Source organism: Anas acuta, chromosome 1 (genome assembly GCF_963932015.1).
Source record: "Anas acuta chromosome 1, bAnaAcu1.1, whole genome shotgun sequence".
Classification (NCBI taxonomy): domain Eukaryota; kingdom Metazoa; phylum Chordata; class Aves; order Anseriformes; family Anatidae; genus Anas; species Anas acuta.
This window is the reverse complement of record NC_088979.1, coordinates 62,176,183-62,188,493: the sequence shown is the minus strand read 5'-3', so window position 1 is coordinate 62,188,493 and position 12,311 is coordinate 62,176,183. Positions and strand designations below refer to the sequence as shown.

General features: G+C 37.0%; 1 protein-coding gene across 2 annotated transcripts in view; it reads right to left on the bottom strand.

Moving 5' to 3' along the window:
• CUL4A (cullin 4A) overlaps window positions 1-12,311 on the bottom strand; it is a 36,770-nt gene that overhangs the window by 18,680 nt on the left and 5,779 nt on the right. For both annotated transcript variants that reach the window (XM_068678927.1, XM_068678916.1), the window contains exons 4-9: window positions 10,571-10,640; window positions 9,083-9,156; window positions 7,528-7,690; window positions 5,007-5,096; window positions 3,557-3,639; window positions 631-698 (exon numbers count right to left, since the gene is read on the bottom strand). In XM_068678927.1, the coding sequence (XP_068535028.1) occupies window positions 631-698; window positions 3,557-3,639; window positions 5,007-5,096; window positions 7,528-7,690; window positions 9,083-9,156; window positions 10,571-10,640 (548 nt within the window). The remainder of the gene's footprint in view (window positions 1-630; window positions 699-3,556; window positions 3,640-5,006; window positions 5,097-7,527; window positions 7,691-9,082; window positions 9,157-10,570; window positions 10,641-12,311) is intronic.

The window sequence follows — 12,311 nt, the reverse complement described above, 5'->3', positions numbered from 1 at the left end:
AAGTAATAGAAGATCAGATCAAACCCAGGAATTCAGTGAAAAAAGGGAAAGATTAAAAGTTAAGAGGAACAAAGAAATGGTGATTTGAAGATTGGTATCTGAATAGGGAGTTCTTAAGAAGACTGCAGCTCAAATTTAGAATTGCCAGACAGAAGGCAAAATACAGAAAAAAGCATATGAAGTGCATCACCTCTGAGTGTTGTCAGCTCCAATAGCTCATGATTCTTTAACTATATAATTACAAGGATATGTAAAGCTATTGCACTTGAGCTGTGTAGTCATCACACAAAAGAAACTACAACAGTAAATGCAGCTTTCATTTGGAAGTTGATATGAAGTACACGGAATCAGCAGTTTCAAAGGTTTAATTCCCAAGCTCCAAGTCAAAGGGGACTTAGAGAGTTCATCAAGCTTTACAAATACGGAGTTACATTTTAGGTATTTGTTTCCTCATGGAGGATCTACTTGTCACAGTGGGTGTGACAGTTTTACTGAATTGGCTTTCTGTGTCTATGGAAGCATTTTCCACAGCTACCATTTCTCATGAAATTAAAGATGTGGATTCTGAAGTTATCGCAGAGTACAAGAATCTGTTGTTTATCAGAGAATTCATTAATTTTTTTAAAATACCTTTTTGCAAAATAGCTGTTAAGTGTTCTCCTAGTAGCTGTTTCTCCACACAAGCTATCAGTGGTTTCCTAAATAAGGAAATAAAACTATGTTAGAAGTACCACAGCATAAGGAAATTGCATCCTGTCAGAATATACTTGTGAGAAACTTACAATATTGTACAAAAATCAACAATTTTCTACTTGAAACAAAGGCTACAAATTAAGAAAAAAAGTCTCATGAGTGATATAAGAAAGAAAAAAAGTTATCCACATATACAACTAAAAAAGAAATTCAGTTTTCAATAATAAAAACAAGCTATAGAACAGTAGAGAGAAGTTTAGATACCAAAAATCTGTATTAACAAAGTCTGGAAAAAGTCAATTTGACATTTGGCTTGAAAAGAAAGAAACCTTCCAAAGATGTGCACTCCAAAACAACACGATACCATATACACTTGTGATGTTCAAAACCGAATATTTTTATCCAACTGTATTATGCAGCTAAATAAATTGAGCTAGAACTATAATACTCCTCAAATTGGCTAATCATTTAAAATTCACATTTGAAATCTCCCCTGCTTTTCACAATTAAATATTTTTGATGCATTCCCTTTATACAGGGCTGAAAAATAATGGCAAGTTTACCTTTCCATCATTTATGGGCTAATAGAGGAAAAAAATGCCCGAAACACAAAGGTATAACTGATTTCACTATCTACACTTCTACCATTGTTTATCATATGACAACAACAGACCAAACACTTCCTTCTGTGTTAAGCTTTATAAAACTGGTTCTCAGACCCTTAGTTTAGGTTTTCTAAAAGAGAGGTGTTCAACTCAGATTGATGGAAGCCTGTTAGGTAGTAGCATCCTCTTTAAGCCCCCACCTTTGCTAAAATACCTCCTATTAATGATTTGCTCAGCATTTAATATACAATGCACAGTTTTAGTCCCTTAATCTCAAAAGATTAAATTAGAATTTGGGAAGGTCCGGAGAAGGAAACATGGACAATTAGATTATATAACAGCATCTGCAAGAGAAATATCTGTACACATCAGGAGCCTTTGATGTGGGAAAATGTGAAAAGAAAAGGGCTGACCACTTCCCCTTCCAATACAAGATTTGGGGACATCAGTGATGGTACTGGGTGTCAGACTTCAAATAAACAGAAGTTTTATCATATGGTTTATATCAGATTTATCATACGGCGGCTGGTGCTCTGCAGGATCTCCTGGCCAAGGGATGTCATACATGAAAAAACTTAAGTGAGTCCCAGTGAGACAGCACAAATATGTGAAAGAGATTCATTGGGTAATACTAGACATGCAAACAGCATCAGGTTCAGAAAATATGCTGAGCTGCAAATAGGCAGATACTAGGACAGTATCAAGGCATCACATACAGTTTCCTTTAAGTGAACGTGAAAGACCAGTTAGACAGACCCTTGGTCTTAATGCATGTCTGTTTTTATGGCTACTTTCATTTTCCCTGAAACTTCCAACTACTGCTGCCTGTCTCCAAGAACAGGAAGATTCAGGGTTGCATAAAATAACATCCTTTGCCCTGAAAGACCTATTCACCCTACAGAGGAAGTAAGTGTAATTGGTCTGCATGAGACAGAGCAGTACTTCCTAAGAAGCAGACAGACAGAACGAGTATTTATCTTGACATCTAGCTGATGAATGAGCATAATGTAGCTTCTGCCTCAAAGTATGCATCTACTGACCAGCCAGGAGATTTGCTTATTCTGGTCAGCTGTCCAGGCACGTACTGGTGGGCTGAACAAATCACTCAATGATCCGCATCAATACACACTCCACACGTTGCACAAACATGTTTTAAGTATTCTGAATCGTGTTTCCCATGCTGGTTTTCATTTCTGTCTAAAGTTCAAAGTTACTAACTAAATTTAACATCCTTCCTGCTCTCTTCATGCACACCTGGGGAGACAGTATGACCTGAGGGCAACTCAAGGGCACTAATTTTAAGAGCTGCTGTTCCTTGATGCAAAGACAGGAAATCAGTGCAAAGCCTTCTAAAAGTAGGTTTCTAAGAGTTTGACTAAGGACTAGACTCAGAGCAAGGATTGTGTATCCCTGCAATCAGCACTGACAGGAAGAAAAGTTCAAATATGCACCATTACCTCAAGGGCATTTGCTTAGCCTATCATTTTCTTCATACATATGTATACATACAAGTTAAAAAAATATATATTGCTATTCTTTTAACACCCAATAAAATGCCAACATATTGGCTAAAAAATGAAGGAGTTTGGGAGCAATATTCTGAGTTAATTTTACTTGCTTATGTTATTTTAAAAAAAGGCAACAGCTTGCTGCATTACATATAAATTAAGTATGCATTTATAATCTGTCAGTGACTGTGCTGTAATTCCTGAATGCACATTCTTACCCCAGCAAAGCACACACTATTACTCAATAGCTCAGGGAAAAAAGTGACAAGCTACCTTGCACAATATATTGGCAGCAGCTACACCAAAGCTGATTCTACTTCAAACATCTTGGAATGTTTGCGTTCATGTTCTCTATCCTATGTCATAATTTAACTTTTTCTTTTTTTTTCATCCTCCCCCTCCCAGTGCATATTCCCATATTATAATCACACAAATGTTTAAAATCAGTTACTGCTTCCATAATCCAAATATGAGTTATATAATATTTGTTAACTTCAAATTACACTGATACTTTTTTTCCAATTTCTCCTCTCGTACTTAGAGAGTATTCTGATTTTAAATAAAGCAAATTTGATAAAAATGAAGCCTTAAATGAGAAAAAAAACCACCACTAAACTGTATCAGTGCTGTCAACAAGATAATATCTGTAAAATACTACAGAGATAGTCTGTGTCTCTACCACCATGAATAACCACACTGTTTTATGAAAGATGCTTGACTTTTGCTAAGAATGACAGAATTTGTACTGACTGTGTGCTGTGGTCTAAGTATGTTATCACTCTGTCTCCTTCTTCTTCCAAACGTTTATTAACGTGGTGAAGATATTCTGGAACCTAGTAACAGAAGAGAATGACAAGTTCAACAGATAAGTACAAAACCACAAAAGACAGATAATGTTTCATGGTGATAATTTTAAACTATAAAGAAAGAGAGTATTGATTGGAAAAAGACTATTCCACCGCAATGTTGTTATACATTACATAAATATCTACATTTTAATTAAACAATACTACTTCATAATTAAAGTATTATAACTGCACTTCACAGAAAGAAGCAGATAATCAGAAATCTGAGGTTACTGCTGAGGAATTTTTTTTCCCCTCAAAACCCGATGAGTTAAGCTAGTCCTTAAAATATCAGAGAGCATATTTTCAGTTGGTGTGAACCACACAGTTTCTCCTAGGGCTATCTGTCCCTATGGAGAGTTAGCACGTAAGAATCTTGTGCTTCAAATGATCAAAACAGTTACGCATATGTTGATATGTGTGTGTGTAAATATATATGCATACACAAACATATACACATGTATATGCATAAACATATAAATGTAAGCACTTTATAAATTAGAGCCTTATTATTTTTGTGCTTTTTTTCCTCAGTTTTCCACCAGGCCTGTAAAGCAGTAAGACTTGTGGGAAAACTATGCATCAGAGCATTTCATCTCAGGTCCTGAGGGAACTTCAAGGCATGAGGTGAATGAAACGGGATTAGACACAAAAGATCCACTTCAGTGTCATGTAGACAGGAATTTTCAGAATGTTTGTAGCAAGTCAGCGTTAAAATTGAATTAATAAAAGTAATATGCTGTATCTTAGACAACCAAGAAACACTTCCTTTGATTTACATTTTCAGAGAGAAACACATTTTCAGGCTGCTCACCACAGGGCATAATTTCATCTCAAGAGCACAGGAAACAAAAATGTCGTGTCTATTTAACTAATAAGCAAAAGAAATAAAACTGACAAATAAGTTTAACAAAACAGTAAAAAAAAAAAAAAAAAAAAGTAAAAAGGTTACTTCGGTATTAAGCACAGAGTAGAATGATGCCAGTGGATATTTCACAGCTCTTGAGCAAAAACACAGTTGATGGCACAACTTTAAGCTTTGTGTGGAGATCAACTTGCTGATAGTGGGACTTTAAATACACAAAAATACTACTGGGTTTCTCCACCCCTAATTTACATTTATATATGTTTATATGACATATACATACATGTATATTCACATCTAGAGGTAAAACATTAAGGCAAACGGGACTCCATTCTTCCCCTTGATACAGTACTGCAGTCCCCAATGCATAAACACCACTCACACCAGTAAATCTCACTTATTACCATGCTATGGCACTACCAAAAGTTCTCACACAATCCCACAGCAGATGAAACTAACATAAAAGCTGTCATCTATATCATGCACCTACCTCTCTTTCTTGCATTAATCTTTGGCCCTCTGCAGCATATAAGCAATTTGTCTCTTCCAGAAACCTCTGTTCAAATGATTCCTTGTAAACCTGCTCAAGAAACGGATTTAGTTACTTACATTAAGCTGCCAATAAGGGTAGCATATTCTGGTTGTCAGACATAAAAGGCAAGTAAAATCTCAGGAATGTACACAATTATGACAAGTGTTTAAAATTGCATAAACTCGTAAGTTCTCTGTGTATCTACTGGTTTTAGAAATACTCTGATCAGAGATGACTTTCCAGCGTACCAATAGTGTGTTTCAGCCATCAACGTTAAAATCATCTAAACTGATAGCTTCTGTTTAATTCACGTAGTCCAAAACTTGTACCCAACACAACAGCACATCTAATCCGTTCGAGTTCAAGACTCCCACTGACACTTTTGTGGCCAAAAAAAAAAGTTCCAACTAGTGAAACAAAACAGATAATTTCTGATATGTTAATTCACATCTGCCAGGTTCATCTCAGGGGCACAAAAGAAATAAAGATTCATTTTACCAGGTAAAATGAACTTCCTTTTTCCAGTGAAGGCACAAAGCGATGACTAAAAAAGGGCAGCAACAACCACCACAGACATAGAGAAATTTCTGCATAATGATTAACATGGTTTAATATAGAAAGGAGATAAATTAGAAAGGACAACTACATAAAGTAGTTAGAGCAGACTGGAGAAGGTCGCTAGGGAATGACATGTGAACAGTCACTGAAAAGAAGAAAGAGAAGTCCTTGAGTATGGTAGATGAATAGAAGGAAATACTTTTCCCAAAAGATAACACAGAGCTGTAAAAGTCATTATTACATTCTGAGTTTTTTCAAAGTCCATAAGGAGGAAGAAATTTTTTGTTTTCAATGCATCAAACATGAAACCTCTGGCTTGAAAAGCACTCAGTGTATGAGTTCACTAATTCAGCATCACAAGCAGACATCAAGTGATTGCTTCAGCCTTCTCTTTACATTAGGCTCCAAGTTCAACAGGATTGAATACTAGATTTAATTTCTTACCATCCTTTCCCTCAAGATAAGTGGTGTAACTTTCTGATCTATACATTAATGCAATATATATTCAACTATTTTCTGTATAAATCTTTACAACAAGGTAACTGCTATAGATTAGGATTTACATGAACAGGAATCAGCTTTCAACAGTTGGTCTTCCACTGCATAATTGCCTAAAAAATCAGGAGTGGCTAGGAGCTCAATTGTTTTCAAATGAAATATAAGAGTTGCTTTATTAATTCATCTTTCACCACAGGCTAACCTCTGGTGAAAGAAAATAGAGAAGCAGAGATCCTGGAGTATAATTACAGGATTATAAGCACATCTGTGCCTCGATATAGTGACAGGTAACACAAAAGAACAGAACAGATTTGGTTAGGTTCCCTAGTGAAGAAAGAAAACCACACTGTTGAGCCAGTGAAGAAGACTGCAAACTGAAATCCAATTCTGTAAGAAGGATCCAATAAAGGGCAATGTTTATCTTTAGTTAGCAGAGTATATTGCTAAAAATAATCAATGTTAACATCTACAAAAAACTGATGCAAGTAGAGAAGGCTTGCAAGTAACAATGGGATAAAAGTGGGAAAGGGCGTGCATGTGATCCGAAAATTCACTGACAGAAGTTTCTCTTCTCTCTTGAACAGAATAATTACTTACAAATTTTTCTCATACACCAAAGAGTGTAATTACAGATCAAAGTCTGGAAGGTAAACGTGAAAAGCAGAAAAGCTGGCCAAAAAGTACTTTCTGATAGTCTTTCATACAGTCTTCCCCTTTGCACTCTTTTTTAAACCCTTAAGCAGTTTTGTAATAACGTATGTTACTTGGGAACAGAGCAACCTGAACAGTTCCTAAGAATGAAAGAGAGCTCCTAAGTTTTATTGCACATCATACAACAAGGTCAACCAGAGGACAACACATACCAAAGTCAAAAATCACAATATTTTTTATATTCTGTTTGGTTACTTAGAATCAGTTCTAATGGAAAAATCCAATTATCTATAGACTGACTATAACCATTTTTAAATGTTTGCCTTAACTTTGCATCTAATTCTGTCTTTGCTCTCTGCTAAGAAGTTGCTGACGTAGTGATGTCTTTTGCAGTAAGACCCACGATCTGGACTCCAAAAACCTTTTCACGGTGACAGAACTGATCTTTTTTGGTTGCTACACTCCACCTTCAGTAGGATTACAAAACAAGTAGTTAAGACAGACAGGTATTACACATACTAAAAGACTTGCAAACCTTGCAAAGCCTTAAAGCCAGTGCATCAGCTAAGAAAAACAAGCAAGAGGTCTCATTTACAAACAGAATGAAAGACTAGATAGGGTAGATAAAAGGAAACCACGTCTCAATCTGTTCGACAGATTTTGAAGCACATGCTTACTAGCAGAATATAATTATTTCTGTACAACACACATATTAGAAGTCCAAACCCTGTTTCTAAGTGTAATGGTTATTAGTGAAATTTGCTGTACTCACCTGCAGATCAGACAGCATGCTCAACAAACTTCGCAGCAAACTTCTGTCCACAGCTTCACCACTTCGTTCTCGTTCAATCAGCAGAAGGATTCCATCAATAGTCTTGTTTTGAACTTGCTTATCACTAATGACATGGTTTCTAAATAACTCTAGCCCCATATCCCTGCAAGAATATTGAAAATTAATAAACCATACTGTTGATTCTTTTCAAAAATCTGAATCTCAGTTTAAGAAAATACATACATATTAAGATATATATATATATAACATATACAATACAGAGAGTGAATGTATTAATTGTGCATATATTCTCTTTTACACGATCCACTAAGGGAACTATAACAATAACCATCACAAAAATACCAGGTGAGGGGCTACAAGATGCATAAACTTTAGTTTATGCATAGTTCAGGTGACAACTATGAGCAGTCTGTTTGTATTTCACCTAGTAGACTATAACAATCTCTGTGTATAAAAAAACAAACCACCATTATCACCAAAAAAACATATTACTATTATAAAAATAATTACAAAAATGAACATCTACCTTAACATAAGATCCCAGGGTCAATCTTTATGTCATTTATAAGTTTTGTTTCAAATCATTAATTCTCTGTACATTTATGATCACCTGTATCGCATTTGTGTTTCATACTAAGATTATGAGGAATGATGCCTCTACATCTGATCACGAAAAAGCCAATTATTAATCATGTTCTTTATCAAGGAAAACAGAGGAATCTTAAGTAAAAATTGTTTCCCCCAACCTTCTTGTATGCATAAGGATTTCAGTAAATGGGATGTTCCCACTATGAGCAAAAAGGCACTAAGTGTGAACAGATCCAGATCCTTTTGATGACCTTCGGTAAAAAGCAGCCTAACAAAAAAAAAAAAAAAGGAACTAACACAGAGTCCAGAAGGGAAGACTTCATGTGAGACCTAAAGAAGCACAGAAGTAACACAGGCAGGGAAGAAGCACAATGGTACTTCATCTTTTTTCTACATCTTTTTTTGCTTTATATTGAGTAATAATACCAGAAAATTTTGGAAAGGCCCGGGTTTGTTTGTCCTGGTTATGATATGAAATCCTTCCCAGGAAGGATGCTGAGAAACACAACACCCCAAAGATGTGACCATGGGGTGCTCCAAGCCCAGCAGCAGCATCCAGGATTAACCTCAAAGCTCTGAGCCACAGCTCTCAACTTGCCAGTGTAGGAGAGGTGATCTGCACTTTGTGAGTGTACCTAACTTAGTTAAAAAAAAACAGAGCCAGTAGCCAAGCTTTGAACTTTGCCAAACCAGGAGCACCTGCAGTACAGCTGGGCCCAGAGGCAGCAGCCAGAGGAGGCTCCCAGCACAGCCTCACCCAGGCAGTGACAGCTGCAGCTGTGTGTGCCTGCACTTGTTAGCATCTCTCTTCTTTTCCTTCACTTCACAACAGGTATTCCTTGGGGGTGGCGGAAATTATTACGTGAAAATTTCATTTTCAACCTTGTGCAGACTTCAAGCATGTGCAGATTCTAAATATTAGAGAAATGCTTACATAAGTACCTACCATATAGAAGGAAGCATTGAATTCTGAAGTACGTATGTGCGATCCAGAAATAAGAAAATGCTTCTGATCATGATCTGAAAATACAGAAAAAAATATTTTTGCCTTCATCAGCATACAGCTTTTTAAGTTGTAAGACAAATTCTGAAAGTTGTATCACATACACATGTACCTTAATTGCTGATGCATCTATTTTCAACTCTTGTGGTAACTTGTATGGCTACCGATATGTAATTTATTGATGTTAACGCTATGACTAAGCAGTACAACAAAATATATTGAAAATGGTTTTCAAATTCGTAAGCATTTAACCAGTTTCATTAGCCTGTTTTAGTGCTATTTAAGTTTCAGTGCTATTGAGATGAACAAGCCATTAAGCAGTACCACCAACACTTTCAGTAAATCTGAAAGTGTTGAAATATGCTGAAATAGCATGCTGCTGTGGTTTTCACTTTTAATTTTATTTTCATTTTTCTTTAAAAAAAGAAGCTTAAAGCAGAGACACTAATAAACTGTGCAAAAGACATTTTCACAATGGAAGTTTGCTGCTTCTGAAGCAATTCTCAAGCTGACAGTTTCTGGCCAACCATATCAAAGTAAAACAGCAATGAGACTGTTTTGTTTTTTTCCCTTAAACACCACAAGTGCTAATTCAGCACAAAGGCAAGAGAGCCACTTGCCACAGGTTGTTGCTTTGAGGACCAAAACAAAACAAAAAAGAACTCTCAAAAGTAATTAAAGTGAACAGAGTTCATATTTTTACAAAAACACAAGTCCAGTTTAATTAAAGTTTTGAGGCAAAAGCCTTCAACTTTATTTTCATCAGACTGTTGAATTTATTTTGCATAGTTGCCACAACACTTTTGAGATAAAAAGCACTTACCTCTGCCCATCCCCCACAGGGGAGGGGAAAGAAAAGGACTTGAGGAATGAAAATAGAAATTCAACTATTTTGGGCACCTGTAGCCAAAGCTAGGTGAGAATGCAATGAAACCTTTCAAATGCTGTCTTCGAATTATAATGAAACATTTTAAAAGGACGATTTCTATGAAGCATATTTGAGAGGGAATTTTTTTTTTCTATAACATAATTCATCATGGAGGTTGATGACAAGATGGGGAAAGAGAGATTTAGCTTCTTTAATCTCTCTGTATATTCATCTCTGCATCACAAAAAGAGTCACAAATTAACCCAGCTGTTGGAGCAATCTAAAAGCAAAGCTTGTGGATTCTCCAGTTACCCAAACTGCAAACAGCCAACAATTTCACAAGCGTCAATACATTGCTGAGTGATATTTCAGCATCAGAGTCAACAGCACTGCAGAACCCGGCTTTCAACAACAAAACTGCCCCCAGCTATCAAAGGGGAAAGTGAAAGCCTATGCTGAAACTTGGAGGAGATGCAACAGTCCCAAGTTAAAACCATAACAAATTCCCCTTTGCCAGGCTTCACATCCCAAGGATACATATTCTGAACAAACATTCAACTTACCATTTGTCTGCAGTGATCTTGCCAGCATTTATTTATCTTCTTTAAAAATAAAAGACTATCCAGAGAATCTGTACAACACCTATTAAGGAAAACTAGCTTGCCAGTAACGTCTGAGGCCGGATTCCAGAGATGATCTTTGCCAGCCATTAAGCAAATCTGCTCTGTGGATGTTCTGCTGTTACTGGGACTGCCTAGGGATAAACGGTTAATTGCAAAGCTTCTGCCCAGCACAGGGGATGGCAATTCTCCAAAAGGCCTCCCTATGTTTTCAAGGAATGAACGCTCACAGCTCTCCAGCAATACCATCTAGCGGCTGCACCGTACAACTCCGATACAGATTTAAACAAGAAATCCCATCAGTGTCAAAAACACCCTTATTGCCAGTCGAGGTGAGCTGGATAGAAAGGTTTACTTTGTTTAATGAGTTCACACTGTGCGCAACAGGAGTGACCCTAATCTCTTAGAAGCAGTTACAGTTCTAAATAATCCTCAATAAATCCAAATACCACTCTTTTCACGTACATCTCCAGGTCTCCTGAAGTAAACTATGAAGTTTTATTAATTACGCAACAGATCCAAGTGTTACTTATGCTTTCAGAATTGCAGGATGTCATAGAAGTAAATCCAAGCGTGACTTTGCCTTCCTTTCACACACAGTATCATCCCCAACTCCCTCTGGCCAAATCTGATTAATGTAATCTCACGTCCTTGGGATATAAAGCACTATACCTGTAAAACACAAAATTCTCAGCTCTTCAGACACTAGTTCTGTTGGGCTCATGGGGAGAAGGCAAAGTTTTACAACATCTCTTCAGAAGCTGGGCTGAAGCCTGAAAAGCCTGGAGTGCAAAACTGGTCAACTGTACGCTGCTTTATAACAGGCTAAGACTTGGACCTCAGACTACTGCACTGATTAATGTACTTTTTAGTTAGAGGTGATTTTTAGTATATCAAATTAAATCTAATGAAAAAATGTGCTGCATGATTAAGAACCAAATTCACAGTGCCAATTTATGTATCAATATTTCTCATGTGCCATGTAGAAGCTGGGCTCCTTTACTGGGACAAAAAATTAAAAAAAAAAAGGCCATGCTTGGACTTAGCTAGAGAGAAAAAAATAAAACAGAGAAAGCAATTTATCTTCTTTATGTGTGTAGGCACCTACCTGGGGAACGCAGTGAACTGAGAAACTGAGTTATAATCCAAAGCACATTAAAAGCATTTGCCTAAAAATAAAAGGACTCTTTCTGGAACCCATTCCCCTGTTTCTTTCTATTTCAAGCAATGATTTTCTGTAATAAAATACAGGCAGGAGAGCTGGGAAACAGGGTTAGCACTCAGATCACCGCAGCATCTGTTCACTACGGCACTCTCCAGCATCTGTTTGCCAAGGCACTCTCGAGGACAGCCTGGTGGGCGTAGACTCTACTTATCCTACTTCCCGAGCAAGCGTAACCAGTAGGCTATTATACAGAAGACACATAAAGCACGCCCTCAGCATGCAAAGCACAATGGGCTTCAGAGCCGGCTGCACCCAAGTGTACAGAGAGGATCTGCAGGCACTTCTGTTATCAGCTCAGCCACAGAAAGAGAAGCCTGGTAACGTAACTTGAGAAAACTGGGGGGAAATTTACCGTAAAACTTCAGTGCTCTGCAGGTCCCAGGGCAGCCAAGTCATCTTCTGAACTTTGATCTCTCTTCCAAAAACCTCCCAAGGTGCATGTGAGGTATCTAAAGGGCT